This window comes from Pteropus medius, unplaced genomic scaffold (assembly GCF_902729225.1).
Source record: "Pteropus medius unplaced genomic scaffold, Ma_sr-lr_union100, whole genome shotgun sequence".
NCBI lineage: Eukaryota > Metazoa > Chordata > Mammalia > Chiroptera > Pteropodidae > Pteropus > Pteropus medius.
This window is the reverse complement of record NW_024340629.1, coordinates 182,877-205,739: the sequence shown is the minus strand read 5'-3', so window position 1 is coordinate 205,739 and position 22,863 is coordinate 182,877. Positions and strand designations below refer to the sequence as shown.

Genomic DNA, 22,863 nt, shown 5'->3' with positions numbered 1-22,863 from the left:
AATAAAATTCATGTAATGCACAAACAACATATCAAAACAATTTTATATTATTTATTGATGATTTTATAAGTTATTTTACTAATGTAACCATTCAAAACTGAAAATTGCTATAAGGCATTTGTGTGTGTGTTCTCAAGAGTAATGTATGAGTTGTTTGTACTTACACCAAAGTCAAAATTTAGATTAATTATATTTTTTACTTTATAATTCTCTAAGGATTAAATGAGCATTTTAAGGGGGTGATATCTTCACACTTAAAAATATTTATTGTCTTTATTAGAAACATCACCCACATGGATATGAGAAGACCTTTGTGGGAAAATAAAAACATGTATATTTCTTTTTTTTTCTAAGAATAATTTTAAGCTGTTTTTCTCATTCTTTCTTGATGTATGGACATCTAGATATGACAAAAATGTAGTGTGTTTTATGTCACAAATATAAATCATTCGTACGTCCCTGACTTATTACACTGCAGACTTTTCATTCCTTTAAACATATTTTGATCTATGACAGACAGAGGGAAAAAAGGGAGTCATAGTGCTGAAATCTGGCTCCTAAATATGGTAGATGCTATACTTAATTTCGTTTAAATCATAAATACTTTCAATCTAGATGCAGGTGACTCTTCAGCTTTTTAATGTACATTTTTGCTTTATTCATATTCCACTGAATGAGAAACAGTATGAGAGCACAAGAAAATATTCCAGAAATAAAGCACTAGTTTGTAATTTATGTAGTGGTTTTACTCTTTTAGCAACAGCTTCTATAAATTTTATGAACTGTTATTGGTGATTTTTCATTTATAATAATTTTAGAGAATCCTTAAGAAACTATAATATATTAAAGAAATGGTCATGATTTCTGTTTGACATAAACATGTCTTAAAAATATACCCAACAACTTTGCCAGGATAAGGAATATATTAATAGAAAAAAATCTTACAGTGGTATTAAGTAAAATTTGGAAAAACCTTAACAGAATAATAAAAGGTGCAGGCCTAAATGAACAACATAGTGATATGTGTGTGAATCAAGAGAGAAAACTGAAAAAGAAACAAAACCAATGCTCTGCTATCGTTTGCATACAAGGTACATCTACCTCTCAAATAATATCTGTAGTCTGCTCACCAGGGTTCCAGAAGTACTACTGGAATGGAATAATAGCCAAAAAAGGGAATACACAATTGTTTGTTCGGAAAAGGCTGCCACATATGACCGGTTGAAACGTGAGTATATCTTAGTCCATTTTCTAGTCATCTGGGAATATTTTAAAATGAAATAATTTCTACATTGTTTTTCTCATTCAAGTACAATTCTCATTTACATACAATTTTGTGATATACGAGTGGCTTCTTTCATTTTAACAATTGGAAACACTAAGGAAAGGCAATTCATGCATACCGGCAAAAATCTAGGCTTAGTACTCAGATGCATATTTTCTATTACAGTATTTTTAGATTTAAGATTTTTATATTATTCATCTTTGTGCATTTTAGGATGATGAAATATGAAACAACGTGGTAGTCAATTTAACAAAAAATAAGGTGGATATTAAACCACATAAACTGGCATTTTTTAATATGACAAATTTAGCCAACCATTTAATAAAAATTTCTTAATTTAACAGGGTAATACATACTCTTGGACCCAGCAAATTTATCACTGTCATTCCCTCATTGCCAAGGATTTCAATACTCCCTGCTAAGAAACAAGAGGATATAATAGGTGGATGCTACTTTTAAAATATTGCTTTAAAACATAAATGAAATGAAAATGTCACAGTTGACAGCAGATTTCGATTTACACCTGATTCAGATAAAAAATGTGACTGAAGTCGCTATGTTTATATTGATAGGCTTCACAGATAATTTTGAAGTGCAAGTCTTTCTATTTTTACTGTTTCTAGCAATCTATCTCTTTACTCTGATAGGAAATTTGGGAATGGTTTTATTGATCATTAGGGATTCTCGACTCCACAATCCTATGTACTATTTTCTTAGTGTGTTATCATTCTTAGATGCCTGCTATTCTTCAGTCATCACCCCCAAAATGTTAGTCAATTTCCTGAAAGAGGACAAAGCCATTTCTTATCTTGGATGTGTAGCACAAATGTTTCTCTTTGTTACCTTTGGGACCACAGAATGCTTTCTCCTGGCCGCAATGGCATATGATCGCTATGTAGCAATCTACAACCCTCTCCTGTATTCAGTTAGCATGTCACCCAGAGTCTATGTGCCACTCATCATTGCTTCCTATGTTGGTGGCATTGCACATGCTTCTGTACACACAGTGGCCACATTTAGCCTATCCTTCTGTGCATCCAATGAAATTAGGCATGTCTTTTGTGACGTCCCTCCTCTCCTTGCTATTTCCTGTTCCGACACTCACACGAACCAGCTTCTGCTCTTCTACTTTGCGGGCTCTATTGAGATAGTCACTATCCTGATCGTCCTGATCTCTTATGGTTTCATCCTGTTGGCCATTCTGAGGATGCATTCTGCTGAGGGGAGATGGAAGGTCTTTTCTACATGTGGCTCTCACCTAACTGGATTGTCAATTTATCATGGAACCATCCTCTTCATGTATGTGAGACCAAGTTCCAGCTATGCTTTGGACCATGACATGATAGTGTCGATATTTTACACCATTGTGATTCCCATGCTGAATCCTGTCATCTATAGTCTGAGGAACAAAGATGTAAAAGAGGCCATGAAAAGAATGTTTGGGAGAAATGGGTGTACTGATAAAGTATATTTTTCACAGTAACTATGAAATTGAAATGAATCAAGAATAATATCTATTGTCTCAAAATCAAAATGAGAAAAATGTGGTGTTTTAGTTTATTAGTGTCTTTCTATTCTTCTTACACATTTTTAATAAAGATTTTGGTCATACCTCAACATACACAGTTTCTAAACATGCAGAAAAAAATGTGTAATCCATTTGTTTCTTACTTCATTCACTCTCAGATATAAACACACACACATACACATAGACACACTCTCACAGGTATACATATTCTGACGGTGATTGCATTAGATTGTCAGGGCTATCATAACAAAGTGCTACAGACTGGTAGCTTAAAAAACAAAAATTTTTTGTTCACTTTTCTGGAATATAGGAATCTGAGATCAAGGCGAAGGTAAAGGCAAGGTTGATTTCTTCTGAAGTTTTTTCATTCACTCGTAGATAGCAGTCTTCTCCCTCTGTCTTCACATATCTTTTCTCTGTATATCTGTGTCCTATTTCCTCTTCTTATAAAGACACCACTCATACTAGATGAGGGGCCGAACTAAAGACCTCATTTTAAGTAAATTATCTCTACAGGAAGCTTATACCCAATATAGTCGCATTCCAAGGTACATGGAGTTAGACAAATTTGGCAATTATGAATAAAGCTGCTATAAATATCTGTGTGTAGATTTATGCATAGACGTAAGTTTTCAACTCCTTTTAGAGTCCATACTACTCAAAATGATCTAAAGACTCAAAGAAAATTCATATCAAAATACCAATGATATTTTAACAGAAATAGAGAAAAACAATCTTAACGTTCATGTAGTACCAAGGAAATCTTAAGCAAAAAGAACAAAGCTAGAGTCATCACACTTCCTGATTTCAAAATATATTATAAAACCAAAGTAATTGAAGAATATGTTATCGGTATAAAAATAGATATATAGACCAAGGGAACTGAAAATACAGGCCAGAAATAAACCTACCCATAAATGACCAATTGATCTTCAACTAGACTGTCAAGAATACACAAAGGGAAAAGAATAGTCACTTTAACAAATTGTGCTGGAAAACCTGTATATCCACATACAAAAGAATGAAATTTGACTCATCCTACACCAAGAACAAAAATAGCTTAAAGATTTCAACATAAGATCTGAAACTTTAAATTTCCTGAAAAAAAAAATATAAGGGAAAAATTTCATGACTTTGGACTAGGCAACGATTTTATGGATGCGACACCATAAGCACAAGCAACAAAAGCAAGATTAGATAAATGAGAATACACCCAACTAAAAAACATCTGCAGAACAAAGAAAATAATCAATAAAGAGGCAACCTACAGAATAGGATTAAACATTTGAAAACCCCTTGTACAGATAATTCTCAAAAGAAGACATACAAATGGCCAGATCAATATGAAAGCATACTTAACATCACTCACTAATCATTAGGAAAATGCAAATCTAAAGATCATTATAATCAGGGGCCTTAAAACTCTATTTATTCAACATATATCAACATGTAGTAAGTTATTCCAGGAACATTTTCTTTTTCATTATTGAAGAAATCATCCTTTTGCTATTTTGAACCAGAAGATAATTGAGGCATATTGCCCTAGGGGATCTCTTATGGTTTCATCAACAACTGAGTAAGCGGATATAAGTAATCTAAATTAATCATATTCATAGTGTATATAAACCTGCTTTTGCTGTTCCACAGGTAAGAGAAAATTCCAAGTCTTTTGCAGAATATTTTATAAAGAGGGGCCTCAAATTTCAAGGTCAAATAAGTTATGAAATCTCCAGTACTAAATCTTCTGGATGTTGCCTATTGCACAGGTAAAAAATTAAACTAAGAAAATATAAAATATTAAATTTACTTTTGTAGAGTTAAGTAAGAGTGTTCCATATTGAGTGTATGCTTTCATTTTCCCAATGAAAGAAGACAGATCAAATTAAAGCAAGAACAAGAAAGAAAATTTATCAGTGGAGGAAACAAAAACCTTTGACTTATTCAGCTACCTGGGGGCTTGTATTTTGCTCTTATGAGGAAGCAATCAATTACCATTTATTTTCCCAACTTTGTGATGTAGAAGCCACTTCATATTACTGTTGTTTCATGTTTCTCTAGTCTTAATGTTTAAAACTTATCTAAATATATATCAAAAATCTTGTTTTATTTCACTGGGAGTTGCAGATCGGGAGTCAGTTACAGAATAAAGCTGCGGTATTACAGGAAACTGTGTAAAGCTGCAAAGCGCATGCGCTCTGAGGGAGACCTGGGATTGGATCTTGGTTCTGGTACTTACGAGCCGTGAGAAGGGGAAATAAAGTAATGTGCCCAAAAGTCTATTCCTGCTGACTGTGCTCTATACATGGCTGTTATTATTTTTCTACTGTGTTAAAAACTTAGTATTTCAATGTTGAACCAAAGATATTTGGAATTGTTTGCCTTCCATTAAGATTACATTTTCAAAAGTGGTTTGACATTCATTTTAAAAGTTGATGCTACGTTATTAAACTTCAGAAATCATACTCATTTTCACTTAATAACTCTGAGTCCTTTCAATATATTTTAATATAGACTTCATTATACCCAGAATCTGATTCAAGAAAAATTTAGCTGAAGTGTTTAACATTGTAGTCTTTCACTATCTTACTTATCCAAGTAAAATTAAGCCCACGATAATGTAGGAAATGGAATTATGGTGATCTGTGTGTGGGTAGTGAGAAATAAATCATAATCAAAATATGATTTATTGGATTTAATCCAGATAGAATAATCACAAAACAAATATTTTAAATGCCGGTTAAGGATGAAATGTGTCTCAAAACTTTTTCCATATATATTCTTCAATGATTAGTTATAACATTATATTTAGTGGCCCAATGTTTACTAATGTTTTAAAAGTAAATATATCTGATGACAAAAGTTCAATTATATGGTTATTTTAAATTTGTAACCAAATATTGACATGCTTAAAAGAAATTTCTTCATATATTTATTGCTCTACCCATTTAATTAGTCTTCCCTGTTGTATATTATTATGTCTGCTTGGTCATTTAAACACATTATTCTAAAGAGGAGCAAACTTAGGAGAAAGCCCAGCACCACGTATGGTTTTTAATCATGAACCTGGCCAATGAACACATACTTTCATATCTAAGTCCTATGTTCTTTGTCTTAAATAGGTTTATCATTGAACAGATAGATGTCAAGAATTATACTGGGGCTGACTTTCTCTTGTGACTGCTTATCACTTTTTTTATAAATAGATTTCATCATATTCATCAAAGTTTTTATTTCATGTCTTTCTTATTCTTAGGTCTGTTGTTTTTTGTTTTTTTGTTTTTGTTTTTATTTTGAAAAATTTTGAGCATGCGATAAAAGCAGACAAAATAGTATAATGAATTCCCATGTGCCCATCACACTGTTTCAACCATTTACGAACATGGTCAGTCCTCTCTCCCAACTTCCACCATCCTGAGTGTTTATAGTTTCATCCATAAGCATTTCATTATGTATCTCTAACAATAATAATTGCGTTATAAACCCAAGCACATCATCATCACTGCTAATGGTTTTATAATTCCTTAATATTCAGAATTCTTATAAATGTCCTTCCTCCCATAGTTTATTTGAATCAGGATCCAAGTAAGATCCATATATTTCAACAGATTTGTATGGCTTAAGAATCTTTTAAGACCACAAAATTCTTTCTATTAATTTTTAAATTAAATTTAATGGTGGCGACATTGGTTAATAAAATTATATAGGTTTCAAGTCTACAATTCAATAATGTATCATCTGTGTATTACTTTGTGTGTTCACCACCCAAAGTCAAGTCTTCTTCCATCACCATATATTTGACCCCCTTTACCCTTTTCAACCTCCCCGCCTACCACTTAACCTCTCTTAACAACAAAACTGTTATCTGTGTCTATGAGGTTTTTTTGTTTGTCTTGCTCATTTGTTGTTTTCAGTACTATATCTCACATATAGTGAAATCATGTGGTTTTCAACTTTTTTGTCAGACTCATTTTCTTTAACATGATTATCTCAAGATCTATCTATGTAGTTTCAAAACGCAGTATTTCATTTTTCTCAGGCCTGTTAAGCTGTATTTCATTTCTTATTTTGGCTTAATTAAATCGTGGGCCATTATCTTGGAAAAATTCTTGATGAGTTCTTTTAGGTATAACCAAGAAGATCTAATAGAGTTACAAAATGTTTAGATATGAGCTCGTAAATGTTAGAATTTAGATTGTCACTACTCTGTAGGATCAACCAAATTAAGCCCATTCTCTAACAAAATTGTAAAGATTTAGTTTTATTGGCATGTTTTTTGTCTTTCAACAATTACTCTAATATTGTAAAATAATTATAAATGTTCTCATTCTACAGGAGAGTAGATGATAACAAATAATTTTACACAATTAATGAAAGGTGAAGAATGATGACATTCTATTCTATTCCAATGCACTGTACACTGATATACTATCTCATGAGTTTGGATGTCAAAAGAAATTATTCTTTAGCCAATCACTTGCTGTTTTATTGTGATTTAATAGAAAAACAGTTAATGGAGTGCAGTGGTAAATTAACCAGGTGACCTGATGCCTTTAGAAATAACATGAATTCAGCCAGTGAGTGAACACCGATCTTTTCCATCTGATTTTGCAGTGAGTGGCATAAACACTTACCCCATTGTCTTGTCACTGTCTCCTGATCTGCAACTAGGAAACTTTACCTTGTCAAAAAATAAATATGAGGACAAGCTCACTTCCCCTTGTAACCCAATATTATCATAATTTTGCTTATTCTTGTTGTAGTTATTAACTTGTAATTTTACAAATCTCTTTAACTTTGTCCCATGAGGCGTCAACATGCGGAATGTCACTGAAGTTACCATGTTTATGCTGAAAGGTTTCACAGACAAGCCTGAACTGCAGATCATCTTATTTTTCCTGTTTCTAGCAATTTCCCTCTTTACTCTGATAGGAAATTTAGGACTGATTGTACTGGTCATGGGGGATCCCCGACTTCACAACCCCATGTACTATTTTCTGAGTGCATTGTCATCCGTGGATGCCTGCTATTCTTCAGTAATTACCCCAAATATGTTGGTAGATTTTATGTCAAAGAGTAAAGTCGTTTCACTCCTTGGATGTGCAACACAGATGTTTCTCGCTGTTACTTTTGGGACCACGGAATGCTTTCTCCTGGCCGCAATGGCATATGATCGCTATGTAGCAATCTACAACCCTCTCCTGTATTCAGTTAGCATGTCGCAAAGAGTCTATGTGCCACTCATCATTGCTTCCTATATTGGAGGCGTTTTACATGCTATTTTACACACAGTGGCCACATTTAGCCTATCCTTCTGTGCATCCAATGAAATTAGGCATGTCTTTTGTGACATCCCTGCTCTCCTTGCTATTTCCTGTTCTGACACTCACATGAACCAGCTTCTACTCTTCTATTTCGCGGGCTCTATTGAGATAGTCACTATCCTGATTATTCTGATCTCCTATGGTTTCATCCTGTTGGCCATTCTGAGGATGCATTCTGCTGAGGGGAGACGAAAGATCTTTTCTACATGTGGCTCTCACCTAACCGGGGTGTCCATATCTTATGGTACAGCTTTCTTCATGTACGTGAGACCAAGTTCCAGCTATGCTTTGGACCATGACATGATAGTGTCGATATTTTACACCATTGTGATTCCCATGCTGAATCCCGTCATCTACAGTCTGAGGAACAAAGATGTGAAAGAGGCCATGAAAACAGTGCTTAGGAAAAATTGGTTTATCAATAAAGTATCTTTACATGGCAAAAAATAAATTTAAAATATTAAGAGTGATATTTTGTGCCTCGATATCAAAGAGGTATGATTAAAATGGTTTGTTTTAGTTTATTAATGTATTTGTGTTTTCCAGGATATTTTAAAATAAAGATCATAGTTAACCATCTACCTATGCTGTCTTTAGATTAAAAAATTAAAAATTTTCCCTCATCAATTTGCTTCTTACTATGTTCTTCCTGAGATATGTGCATACACACATATATGTATGTGGATGCTGATACTGACCGTTATAACACAAATGTACATAATCATTACTTTTAGATGTTGGGTATTGTTTCCTTTCATCTCTATGTAATGAAATATATAGGTTCTTATAGTTGCAGTTGTAAATAACATTATCATTTTGTCTGACTAGCTTAATCAAATACCACCTAATCAATAACAAAGTCACAGCTCACATTAGCCAGGAACACTTTCCATAAAGTCATTGCTGTCTGATTCCAGGGCAAAGCACTCTGCCCATCCTTGGATCCATGCACTGGCGGGAAACTCATCAAAACCCATGGCTCAGAGACCACAAAAAATGTTTTCAGATTCCTAGTGTCCTTACTGTCCTGTGTGTGAGGGTTCATTTCTCCCTATTTTGTTACTTCATCCAGAGCATAGCTATTACACTCATCTTTAATATGTCATAGGAAACAAAAGTCTAGGCATTGGCATTTATCAAGATCATACTTAAACTTAAGAATGACCAAAAAAACAGGACAATAACAAACAAACAAAAAAATGTACAAGTGACTGTCAGATTGAGTTCTTCCCAGAACTAAGCCTGGCCCACCTGTACAAAATTTCCTACAAGCCTGGCCCTGACTCAACTTTCAGCTCTCTTTTCCTTTGACCCCTGCCCCTCTGTGATGCCCTTGCACATGCTACCACTGCTCAGTGTCCAGGCATAAGAACCAAGGTACAGATGAGGGTCTCTTCTAAGCTCGTGTTTAGCCCTGCTTCCAACAGACCTCATTTCAGTGCAAAGGTGTGTTTCCATCAAAAACAATTTTAAGTTGTTATGTTCTCCCTTATTTCTTCCCATTCTCTCATTTTTATTTATTAATTTTTAATTATTATTTTATGAAAACATATTCTCTTCCCTGACAATCTCCTAAGAATTAGAGTCCATCCTAAGACTATTTCTCAAAATTAAGATTATTAAGTTTAAGAATCACGTCTCAGCTTTTATATGGAATACCTCTTACTGCCATGTATTCCTACCACAGACTCTCTACTTTTATTTTCTACTGTTTAGAGGCTTTCTCCACCACTGTTCACATGGTTCCTTTCTTAACATGTCAAAACTAAACCATGGTCACTGATATTGATTTTCTTTGTATATCCAATCATGAGATGGTGACTACTCGTGTGTGTGTGTGATTTAGCATTGAAGGGAGCCATAAACACAACTCAAATTCACAAAGATGGATAAGTTTTATGATTTAAAATTTTAAAATTCTGAATAAAAAGAAATCATAAATATAGTAAAACAAATAGCCATAGACAAAGAAAATAGATACAATTATGCATCTGTTAAATTAATAAATGCTAGACTAGTGTTTCATAGAACTACGGACAAAGAACACACATGGACAATTCACAAATGAAGAAACATTTTTAGACCAATGCATGCACTTAACTTTAATAACGGTCTGGAAAATGTGAGTGTAAAATGATATGAAACAATTTTCCACACTCATAACGTTGGCAAACATTAAGAAGTCTGGGACTATCAAATGAGGAATAAAAATATGTAAACTTTATTATTGTCTGTTACAGAAAAGATTCAGAAGCAACCAAAATACTCATCTACTTTAAATACATGAACTAAATCCATAACAATCAAGATAATTAAATCTCAAAGTAGGATAGTTAAGCAATATATATGTATACCAAGCACAGAATATTGTAAACATCTTAAATCCACTTATATATTTTTAAAACCACATAACTAACAATTATATATAGTATAACGTATATACATAAGAGTAAAAGCATTTTATTTAAAAAAGAATATGGGTGATACTTGAGAACATTATACTAAGTGAAATAAGCTCATCATAGAAGGACAAATACTGCATGATACCATTTATGTGAGGTATATAAAATAGTCAAACATATAGAAGCAGAGGATAGAATGGTAGTTGCCAGGGGCTGAGGGAACAGGAAAATGTGTGTTGCTACTCAATAAATATAAAGTTTCAGTTGTGCAAGATAATTAAATTCTAGAGATCTGTTATGTATCACTGTGCCTATACTTAGCATTACTCTATTGTCTACTTAAAATTTTGTACAAGAGTAGATCTCATGTGAAGCGTTCTTATCAACAATAAAAATAAATAAAAAGATTAGAAAAAATAGTAAAAGGTTATAATAGTTGTTAGTTGTTGATTCTAGATGGGATGGAGGGCTGAGAATGGGTATTGAATCAATGGAAATTTAGCTTTTCTGTAATTATGTATTACTTGAAAATAATGATTCTTATAAAACTATTTTTAATGTAAGTAATGAAAACATGTTATCTATAATATCATTTTTCTGCATATTTATTTTGTGTGCACGTAGATGTGTGTGTATGTCTCTTATAAATATTTTGAAAGGTGAAATTTTGTGATTCGGAGCTGGTATTGTCTTAAAGTTTTGTCTGCTTGATCAAGGGAAGTTTATTAAATAGCATATTCAAGATTTATAAAATGGAAAATAGACCTGTAAGATTCAAATGAGAAGTCAAGTCGTAAAAAAGCATCAATAACAAAAAAGTATAAAAGAAATAGTTTCTTTTTTTTAATCTTTACAATGTTATAGGAATGCTAAACAAATGGAGAAGTTGGCCGAGATCATAGGGGAAGGAAGTATCCAATGAAGCATAGAACAGCCTGTATCTTTGGTCACATGAGGGCACCACACAATGAACATTACAGAGGAAGCTACTACGAAAACTTCATGTGGCTGTTTGGGCTCTGGGAAGAACCTCAAGGATTTAAGTACATTGTAATGAGAAATTGAAGTTGGTAAAAAGCATTGTAATTTCCTCTTTATTGTCCACAACTTGTTTTTTGCCTCATTAATTTTAGAGCTTAGAATGTGCTATAACCTTATTAAATAATAGCAACAAGAAGAAGAAAAAATAGTTTTGTTCTGCCATGCAGTACAGAATACTCTAGGGAACAATATGCAGGTAGTTACTACTTCATTATCAAAGCTAAAATCACATTAAAGACAGATTATGGCCCTGGAAACAAAATCCTCATATTTTACTTCAGAATTTTATGATAGATATTGTATTCATTCATTCAGTCATTCATTCATTTATCATTCATTTCATCAGTCAATCAGTCTTTTGAAATATTTTTTGAACATCGACTTTTACCCGGATATCATTTTAGAAGTTGTTAATACAAAGGAAACTATTTAGACATGTCCTTTTCACTGATAAAGCTCATGGACTAGAAAATACCACATAAAAAGAAAAATTAAAAATTAATATATTTAATTACAATATTTATGTTTGAGGAAAGGTCACAAGGTTATATAAAAATATGTTTTGATCAAATAATTTTAATTAAAAACTATAAGTAAGATTAGGTTCATGATGGGTACCTTATTAATTTAATAAAAATATTTATATCAGTTTGCTTATAACCAATCATGTTTTGGTTATATGTTGCATGTCATCTGATATTTCTGGCAAATATACCATGGCATGTTCTTGACACAAAAATAGAGGCTTTCCATTCAGTGTATTCCCCATATTCACACTAAAATTGAACACTGGAGACAGAGCCCTGTGCTTTCTAACTGTTGAATTTTCTCCATCCTGGGCCCAGCAACAACACTTCCCAGATACTAGGGTACAATTCAAAACGCACAAAGCGTGGAGTCATTGCATGTGATTGTTAATCAGTATGAGCAACGAGGAAAGTCCCTAAGCAGTTCCACATTTTTTATTCTTTGGGTAAAATTTTTGCATGGAAACTTGATTAACGAGCATTTAATTTGTCTTCTTTCTCTGGGGAATCAGAACTTGATCTGGGGATTCTGGATCTCATGTTCAGGGACCAGGACCATATACAAACATATTTCAGAGGGAATGTCTTCGGGGACTTCAGACACTTGTAAAAAACTCTTTAGCATGCTTCATGCAGGAACCTTAGGAGTGGGTCTCAGCAGATGTCTGTGCACAGGGAGGGTAAACCAAATACTTTACTTACTACTAATTCTGGATGCGCGGATCGGTATCTTGGAAACTTTATTAATTCCAATCAGACCCAGGACCGAAATGATATTTGATCTGTTCTCTTTTCCAAGAGACTCGCATCTCTGCCCATTGACTGTTAACTAAAAGTGATGCTGATCCGACTTGAACAATAGTACATAGCAAACCTACTGATAAATTAGACCGCTACAGCATTTATATAGAATAATGAATAGTCATTACAGGGAATATATTTCATCTTAATATAAAAAGGAATGCTTTTTGTCATAGAACTGGCAGAACTGATGGATATTTTAGAGATCACTCTGTACCAGTCAGGAAGATTCTTAATTGTTTTGTCACATAAGATCTATGTCTTCAAGAAAGACCAAATTTCGCTGGTTCAATAGTTCATCTCTGGTGGACACTAGGAGCTCGATCAGGCTGCAGTGTTTGTTCCTAGCACAACTGATGTTTAAAAAATTTAAGACAAAGTCTACAGTTAGTAATCAATGAAACATACTCTTGAAATCATATCAGAAGGTATTTAAATATCATTTCTTGTCCAAATTAAAAGATAAAATGATTAACATTAGTTGTATTAAAATTTTTTTTGCTGAGAATGTTATTTTAGTAGACCTATAAAATGTTTAGATTTAAAAACAAATTTGAGAGTATATTTAGCACTCAAGCAAAAAATGTAATATACAGATGGCATATTATGGAATTATATACTTGAAACCTATATAATTTTATTAAAAAATGCCCCCCATAAATTTAATTTAAAAAACAAATTTGAAAAAGAAATTTGTAAAAGATTAAAATTGCTTTTATCAGGAACTTTATTTCAGTGACACGTACTTATCAGAATAGAAAGCAATCCTAGCTTTGCCTTAAGTTAAATTTCAGTAGACGATGGAATTCATAACAGTTAAAGATACATACTAGTTCATAGTAGACAATTAATAATTGCTATTGTTGATACTTTTTATGTTCCTGTTAAACTGAGGATAGATAAGCTTATCAAATAGATAGTCTCAGAGTGAAACATGTACCGAGTTGCTTGATGTGCAGCAAATGAGCAGGGAATGATATTTTGATCAAAGCGAGTGATGCCACAGTGTTTTCCAACAAGAGCTTACTTGCGCACTTCTTTTCAGATGCGGTGTTGGAAGACAAGGTGTGTGGAGAACTGCTACAACACCATCAGATGAGCTCATCAGACACATATTTGATGCACAAAATTAAGCATCTTTGAATTAAGACAAACAAACACCACAGAGTTAAGAGAATTAGATTGTGAGATAACATATTATGTGTTCCAGTGTTTTGAAGATGCAAAATAATAATTTTTGCTATTTCTATGTCAACTATTAAAGCACTCAGTCTGGCAGAATAAGTTACTGAGACAAATAAAAAACAAAAGCCTTGTTTAAAAAGTTATTCAAAACATGTTAATAATAACTCTCGGTACCAATTATTTTGCATTTGATGTTAGCAAGCTCTGTGCTAACTGACCTATATGTGTTCTATCTCATTTAATTCACACAAGACAATAGAAATACTTGAATAAAATCACATAGCTGGTAATTAGTGAAGTAACAGGCAACTAACCAACTAATCAAACAAACAAAACACATAAAATAAAACCATAAAACTTTCCGCTAACCAATATCTTATACAGACTCTTCAATTAACTTACTTTCATTGAGCCTCAATTGTCTCATCAGATATACAATAATTACATCCACCTTCTAGGACACTTCTGCAGAATAAGGAGAACATTGTTTCAAAATGCCAAACTCAGTGCTGGACACAGTACATTACACACTAAGCAATGATAGCAGTCTCCCCTATCACTTCTCTATCCAATTAAGGTGATCAAACTTTAACAAATCAAAACTATAAGCAATAACTTTGAAAAAATAAAAAAAGGGCTTAAACAATTTAAAGGAAAATGTAAAAGCTGGAAAGAGGAGGAATAGCTATCAGAATAAAATAATAGAGAAGAGTCAGAACAACTAAAAGTCAGAGTGATTTAGGGCAAGACTGGCTGATTTAGGAGAAAAACTAAAATGTGATTAATCAAAGAGGACACAGTTTCTGAATATACTAAGAAGGAACAGTATTGAGATGGAGTCCGTGGGCCACTGAAGCAGAGTAGTGTGATAGAATTTAGGTGAGAAATAAAATCTAAAATTTTAAGTATCTGTGAACACTTAAACATCTAATAATCTGGCATCTAACAAAAATTTTTTTACTGTCTATTAATATCTTTGTTTCCCCTATTCAATGATGAAAGCAACAAAGTCAGTGGCTCCAGGGAATCCTACTCAGGTGACTGAGTTCGTTCTCATGGGAGTCTCAGACCGTCCAGAACTCCAGGTCCTCCTTTTCTTGGTTTTCCTGGTCATCTATGGGCTGACCGTTGCAGGGAATGTGGGCATCATCACCCTCACCAGTGTTGACTCTCAACTTCAGACCTCCATGTACTTTTTCATCCTATACTTGTCCATCATCAGTCTTGGAAACTCTACTGTTATTGCCCCTAAAATGCTGGTTAACTTTTTGATTTTGAAGAAAACCATAACTTAGTATGGATGTGCAGCCCAGCTGGGTGGATTCTTAGTTTGTATTGTGGCCAAGATATTTATGCTGGCTGCAAAGGCCTATGATCACCATATGGCTATTTGCAACCCCCTGCGCTACGTGGTGGTGATGTCTCCACAGATCTGCCTTCTGCTGGTGTCCCTCACGTACTTCCACAGTCTGACCACAGCACTGACTGTCTCTTTTTGTGTATTCTCTGTGTCCTATTGCTCTTCCAATGTAATCAACCATTTTTACTGTGATAACATTCCTTTGTTGGCATTGTCCTGTTCTGATACTTACATTCAAAAACAGCTTTGTTTGCCTTTTCAGGGACCAATTTATTTTTCTCTATGATTATTGTTCTAATATCCTACTTCAACATCATCTTGCCATTTTGAGGATATGTTCCTCAGAGGGGCAACAAAAAGCCTTTTCTACCTGTGCGTCTCACGTGACGGCTGTCACTGTTCTACAGGACTCTTCTCTTCATGTATTTTCAACCGAGGACCAACCACTCAGTAGATACAGATAAAATGGCCTCGGTCTTCTACACACTAGTGATACCAATGCTGAATCCCCTCATTTACAGCCTAAGGAACAAGGATGTGAAGGACACATTGAAGAGATTCCTGGATAACCCATGTCAATCTATCGAACCCATGTCAGTTTAAAACGACAGCTATCGTCATTTAAGGATTTCCTTTTGTTCCTGAAAATCCTGCTATTAAGTGAAATAGTGGAAAATCCCTTTAATTCCAATGGGAAAAATCTTCATCCTTTTTATTCCAACCTCAAATACTCAATTTTCTCTTTAGAAAAAATGCATTATTTGACCAAAGAAAACCCCCTTATATAAGTAATAAACAATAATTTGAAGATACAGATGAAAATCAAAGGGAAGTTTCTGAAGAGTTTTTATCATTTCTAAACAGAGAAGGCCTGATAGGTGGTGGGGGAGGTAAGCGAGACTCATTTCTCTGAAAGTGGTCAACGTAAATTCTTCTACTTTGCCACAGATATCTTTTGTTCAACTCATAAAGGTATTGTTATGTTTGCAGCATTTTATCCACCAATTTTGGACCCATATTTTTTTATCTTGTGCTGAATACAAATTTATGTACCAAAAAAAAACAATAAGCCTCTAGGTGAAAATAAAAATGAAATTAGAAAAGCTTACATATACATGGAAATAAGACATGTGGCAACACAGACTGAAAAGCTTATCTAAAAAGAGATTCGACTTTCTCTCCATGTCACTTGGTGCACGTAAACAAAACAAAATGTTGATATGCATCAAAAGACAGTGTAAAATAAACTTTTTCCTGTTACATTTTCATACTAAAACTATTGTGTAGAATTAATTTTCTTTGTTATGAAATCATTTAGAATATTTGCTTAGTGTGTTTTGGAGTAAAATGTTATTAGACCAACAAATATATAATTGTCTTGAAAGTGACAATGATTCTCAAGGCACTCATGATCCTCCACCAAAAAAGAAACAAAAAAGTTAACAGTCATTGTGTGCCATACCTCTGCCTGTACATTAAAACACTGCTAACATGCAATGGAGTGAGGAAGAGGGGGCGTGACATGGAAAGTAAAGATAATAGAAATCGACACAATTCAGAACATTTTTGTTTCAAGCTAAAATTGAAATTTTTTAAGGTCAAAGGTAAAACTGTCTCAGCCACAAAGGTAAAATTCTATCTCCATGGAAATGAAAAAGCCCTTTCAAAGAAATCATTCAAAAATGAAGTCAATTCACTGCAGACATGGCTGGAAGGAGGTCAAATAGCATCAAGCCTCCTTATTCTTAAAGTAACTTCACGACCGCGCTGCAAAAGAACTTCCCACATGCCCTTCTCAAATATTTCTCCAACCTTAAATCAACCTGCCTCCTAGCTCTTACTCCTTCTTGCTTCTGCTTTTTCTTTTTTTAGTATTTCATTGAAAGACTATAAAAATGTTCTTCCATTCTAATAAACACAGCTATTACTTTATGAAGCCTGAGATGCTTCCATCGATGATGGCCCTGCTTGTCGCCTTCTATTCCAAGCTTCTGTACAGGATCACTTTTGACTCTTTCATACTTGGAAAAGTAGTTTTATAAACAACAACCATTATCTGGGTTGGAGCAATTTTCTTTACAAAAACATCTGTGATAACAAATTATTTCCTTCATCTCACAAAATGAACATGCATTGGGGTTAACTAACTTACCAAACTGAATATTAAAATATATAATATATAACTAAGTATCAGAATATATACTACTTATAAAGTGATTCTAACAACTAAAGCAGTTTGAGCTATAATGGTCAGAAAAAGTTACTAACAATTTTTAAAACACACTTTATAAAATGTGCATGGCAAAGATCCAGAAGAATATATTACTGAAAGATAAAGATTATTAATGTTTACATAATCATAAAAACTGATTGAGACATGAAGTCATGAAAGTATATTATTAATAAGTCTAGCCACGTGCCCAGGAGGAAAAGTAAAGAGGTCTGGTGGTCAGCCAACCGTCTCTGCTGCTGGCTGGTCAGTTTTTTGTGTCGCTTCAGTAACTACTTCATCAGCAGTATCCAAACTGTCATTCTTAACATCGTTATGGACATTCAGATATTCAAATTATGTGTTTATTCACCCGTTATAATTTTTAAACTTTTTTCTTGACATGCAATGTGCTTACTGCATCTTCCTCTTTCAAATCCAGGTAAGTATAGATTTTTGTTAAAAATAATGTAGTAAGACAATAAGACGATATTCACTCTATAAAGTTAATCTGATTTAATTATTTATTGTGATCCTTTATATGTGCAAGCAATATATATGTATGTTCGATGTCCAGAGTATGAAATTCTTATATATTGATGGTAGAATGTATAATGATAAAAGAAGTGTTATATAGATTTATTCTTATTTAAATAAATTAAATGTGCTCATTTTACTCAAATCAGTGACCCTCTCCAGGAGATGTTTCACAGATATGTTCATTCAGGGATCAGTGGGGTCCACTCACACAAAGTTGTTAACTGTGGTGATATATAGTGATCCTAAGAGTTGGTAAGTTAATTCCTATTACTATGGAAATGAACATATATTAAATGGGATCAGAGAGTAATTTTATTAAATGGAAGTAAGCAACACACTGGTGTGTATGTACTAAAACGAATATACTTCAAAAACATTTACTTGAATGAGAACATTTAGGTATCATAATGAGTTTTATAACACCATAGGCATGCACATTAAAACATACATTATATTTACTTTATAAGCCTGTCTTCCTGTTAAAAGATATATACCAACTTCCCCAATGTGGAGATGGGAAATCGAAGTGAAAATATAAAATAAAGACTGATGCTGATTATGGACATGGAATGAGAGTATCATTAACTCAATTTAGTTCCTCATGTTAAAAAAAACTTGAGTTACACACATATTCTTAATCTTTATTCCTTCTGGATTTTTAAAATACTATAGGACATGTTTAAAGATTTTTGTCTTCATCGTTAGACAAAAATCTTGGGAAGAAACCATTGTGAAATATGCTGACTGCAAATTAATTTCTGGGTAACTAAAACACATATCTAACAAAAAAATATACTTACTTCCAGATATATTTAGTGATGTGGTAAAAGATAAACAAATAACAAAGTAATGTAGATGAATTATATGTAAAAAAAAAACCTCTGTCAATAAGAAAATTAAAGGTACCCTGATTAATTAACCAAGACTCTGGCATAATTTCCTGTACTTCAGCGCTTTGGGAATAAGCAAGAACTTGCAGTCAAGCTCCGAGGGGAGAGTCTCAAAGGAGAGAAACAATCATAAATTCTTCTGACTGCACTCAAGTTATTCATCATGTTGGGGAACACAAAACCATACCTCTTTTCAGGTGAGTACATGGTACTGATCACCTGATCACTAGACTAGCTGCAGTGACAATTTTTGATGCCTGTCTTCAATTTAAATTTGAGAAATGAGAATAATCACCAATGAAAGATTCAGTAAATTATAACACATGTATTAATAATAATTTTTATGATGATATTTTCTAGTATAGTGTCTTTCCACAATTATTTTGTTCTTTGAGGGTCATAAGCTTCCTAATTTCTATATGTTATGATTTCGATATTTATATGCGGACTCTAAATCATAAACCTTCTGAGGTAGGTATAAGTAATTTTGGAAAGCTCCACCTAAAATGTCACCTAAGCAAAATGCTGATGGTCGGGACAAACTTATGGATGCTCCGTGAGTACCTGTGCCACAATTACTAATAGATTTCTGATAAGACCTCCAATTATTCAGTAATATGATATATTCACTATCTCTTATTAACATGCAGAGTTTCATTTGTGCTATAGATATTTGTGATCTTGTTTTACTAATACCCTGTAAGAGACTGGAATTTACATAATTCCCCCAAAAGCAAACCCTGAGGCGAAGACTTGGGTATGTTGTGTTTACTTGGTAGGTTATTTCAGGAAACAAAAATGAGGAAATAAGGAAGTAAGGACTTGGAAGGGAGGAAGCCAATGAAGTGTGAATAGAGTGTGGATTACTGCTGGAGCAGCTAAGGTTTTATCACCTGAGGTGCTGTGAAGTATCCTTCAGGGATCTTCTAGAAGGCTAGGAAAGCTTGGGTGTTCATCCATTGATCTGTGTCTTTATCAGTGGGGCATTGCTCCTTGACACTTTAAATCTCAGGCACTTCTAGCCTTGCACATGGACGAGCAAGCTCCCAAGACCGTTTGCTCTCAGAAAAATAAGTAAAACACTTGAAACCTATATGATTTTATTAACCAGTGTCACCCTAATAAATTTTTAAAAATGATATGCGAAACTGCCAGCATTCTAAAAAAAAAGTCTACTGTGACTGTAGGCCAAGTCAGAGGTGGTGCAAAGTGACAAAGGATGGGGAGACAGATGTGTCTGCTATAGTGATATTTGCAAGACCAAGATGATGGCAAAGCCAAAATAATATACAATAGATTCTTTGACTTAGACAAATATGTCCGTGGCACCATAATGATAGGATGTCTTTTGCCCCTAATATCTTTGCATTAAATTTCTTTTCATATGGATCCTGGGGATAAAAGCTGGGAAGGAGCTCTTAACACATTTACGGTATGGGTAAAACCAAATTTTAAATCAGGACAATTAAAGAGTCAAGGAAGATCAATTCTTAGAATAATTATTAATCGCGTACATGCATCCTACAATAAGTATTGATGCACGTAGCACTCCTTAAACACTTAGAGTTCTTGGCTTAGTTATTCACTTTTCTCTTGTCATGTGCCGAAATGCACTAGGGAAGTTTTCTTCTTAATCTGTTATTCTTCATGTTATGAATCACACATATCAAAAGTGAAGAGGGAAAAATATTGTTTGAAGATTGGAAAGAGAAGGATAAGAGTCTTTCCCATACATCTCCACGAGTCCCAGTTACATGACACAGGTGTTGACAAACCACGAGACTCAGCTCACTCAATTTTGCCAACGTGTTTGAGAATCTAGCATAATGGCATATAATTATAATGAAGAAGTACAGTTTTTAAAAATCTCCAACAATTATGACAAGCTACGTAATAGTGGTTTGGGGACTGGCATTGAATTCCACAGCCAGCGAGTTTACCACTGCACATCTTAAGTTACAAAATGTGGATATTTGCTAAGTAGGATTTGCGAAGCAGTATATTTTGTCAGATTCCAAAACTATAACTAGAAAAATTTCATGTTGGTTTTACATCTGTCACTGATGTCACACAATTGCAGCTAGTTGTCCTTTATTGAGATAATGTAGTGTATTTCATACACCAAAGAATGGAAAAATATAGAAGGGCTTATGGTCTTTCTAGCTGTGTTCGATGACAAAAGCATGTTCTGTGTCCATGTTTTATTATTTTAAAGTAATAAGTATGTATGTACTTCTGCTGATGTTAACTAACCCAAAAACTGTTGAGCTTGACATATTTTCAGAGACATTTAAAAATATATGACAAACCATCAGCTAACGTTATACTTAATGATGAAAAACTAAAATTTTTTTTAATCTTCCTTCTTTCTGTCATTTCTTTGAATAAGAATATGATTTTGTGAATTTGACTATCCTATTTATCTCCTTTGAGGTTATTTGCATATTTTATAGAATACTCAGTTGAGATTGAGAGTTTGCACTTACAAAAGAAGACATCCTTGGGCTTCAGGTCCATTTTCTATGTCCTGGTGCAACTCTGAAGTTTGTGCTTCCTTCACAAAAGAGTGAGGATCCTTGCTCAGTTTCTAGTTTCTTTACAACTAGTGCATGGGCTGGGGGTGGAGAGGTGTGGTCAGATAAATCGATTAACTCGTTTGAGGTTCAGAAGAATTTCAGAGATTTGTAGAATACGGTGGATGTCAGGTTGAGGTTTGCCAAATATACAAACTGATGTGGAATCTTTTTTCGCATATAACTTTTAGTCGCTTAAGAGAGTAAATTTTGCCATTTCCCCTGTTTAGTTGCTGCTAATGAATTATTCCTTTTTTGTAAATATTTTGATAATATTGAGAATAGCTTTTTAGATAGAGTGAATTTTTGAGGCAGAATTAATCTGTCAAATTAATCTTGAATTTCTATTTTGATTTTCTTGAAACTTACATTTATTTAGAGACACTCAGAAGTTCTAGTTTTTAAGGCTATAAGAGCTTAAACATTTTCTTTTTACATTAAATTCTTGACCGGTGTGGGATTGATTTTTATATGGATGAACTAAATATTCTATTTCATCATCTTCTATAGAGATAATCTCTTTTTCCAGCTCTATGTATTGAATAGACCATTTATGTCTGACTGTCCAAAATGCCACCTCTGTCACAGACCACAGTTCTATATTATCGTGAGTTTTTTGAGTTGTGAATTTTGATCCATTAATGCATTTGTCCATTTTTGTGTCTATGCCACAGAGTCTTAACAAATCTAATTTTGTAAGTTTTAATATCCGATAATGCAGGTCTTTTCAAAATTGTCTTGCTTCTTCTTTATAATTTGTAGTTTAAAAATACATTTAAATTGGTGTCAAATTATATACAATATTCTAGTGAGATTTTGATTGAAAAGACTTTAAACTAAGAGATTGATTTGAGCAGAATTGACATTTTTATAATAGTGAATAGTACAATCCAGGAGCATAGAATTTCTGCTAATTTACTTAGGACTTCTATAATGTTTCTCATAAACTTTTAATTCCTCTTCTTTTAAGAGTAAGTTCAGTCTAGTTTTTATAAGATATTCTATCAAGTTGAGAATTTCCTTTAAAACTTAATTTCATGTTTTTTGTATACTCTAAACAGTACTATTTATTCATCTATTCAAATGTTCTTATTTTAATTCAATCTGATAATGTGATGAATGATACTTATAGACTTTTCAACTCAAACATTCAGCCAAATTCCATCAACTAAGCTTGAACATAGTATATTGTATTTTTATA

At 33.4% G+C, this 22,863-nt stretch overlaps 3 protein-coding genes across 3 annotated transcripts; all 3 read left to right on the top strand.

The window, feature by feature from the left end:
• The first annotated feature begins 1,769 nt into the window (after window positions 1–1,769).
• Window positions 1,770–2,949, top strand: LOC120621149 (olfactory receptor 5T1-like). The gene has a single exon (XM_039886769.1). The coding sequence runs from the start codon at window positions 1,770–1,772 to the stop codon at window positions 2,766–2,768; it is 999 nt and encodes a 332-aa protein (XP_039742703.1). The 3' UTR covers window positions 2,769–2,949.
• A 4,639-nt stretch (window positions 2,950–7,588) lies between these two features.
• Window positions 7,589–8,584, top strand: LOC120614491 (olfactory receptor 5T2). Its single transcript, XM_039877636.1, has one exon. The coding sequence runs from the start codon at window positions 7,628–7,630 to the stop codon at window positions 8,582–8,584; it is 957 nt and encodes a 318-aa protein (XP_039733570.1). The 5' UTR covers window positions 7,589–7,627.
• Window positions 8,585–15,085: 6,501 nt separating this feature from the next.
• LOC120613731 (olfactory receptor 8J2-like) lies at window positions 15,086–15,736 on the top strand. Its single transcript, XM_039876674.1, is given in 1 exon segment — window positions 15,086–15,736. A coding segment is annotated over 1 exon segment (651 nt).
• The last annotated feature ends 7,127 nt before the right edge of the window (window positions 15,737–22,863 follow it).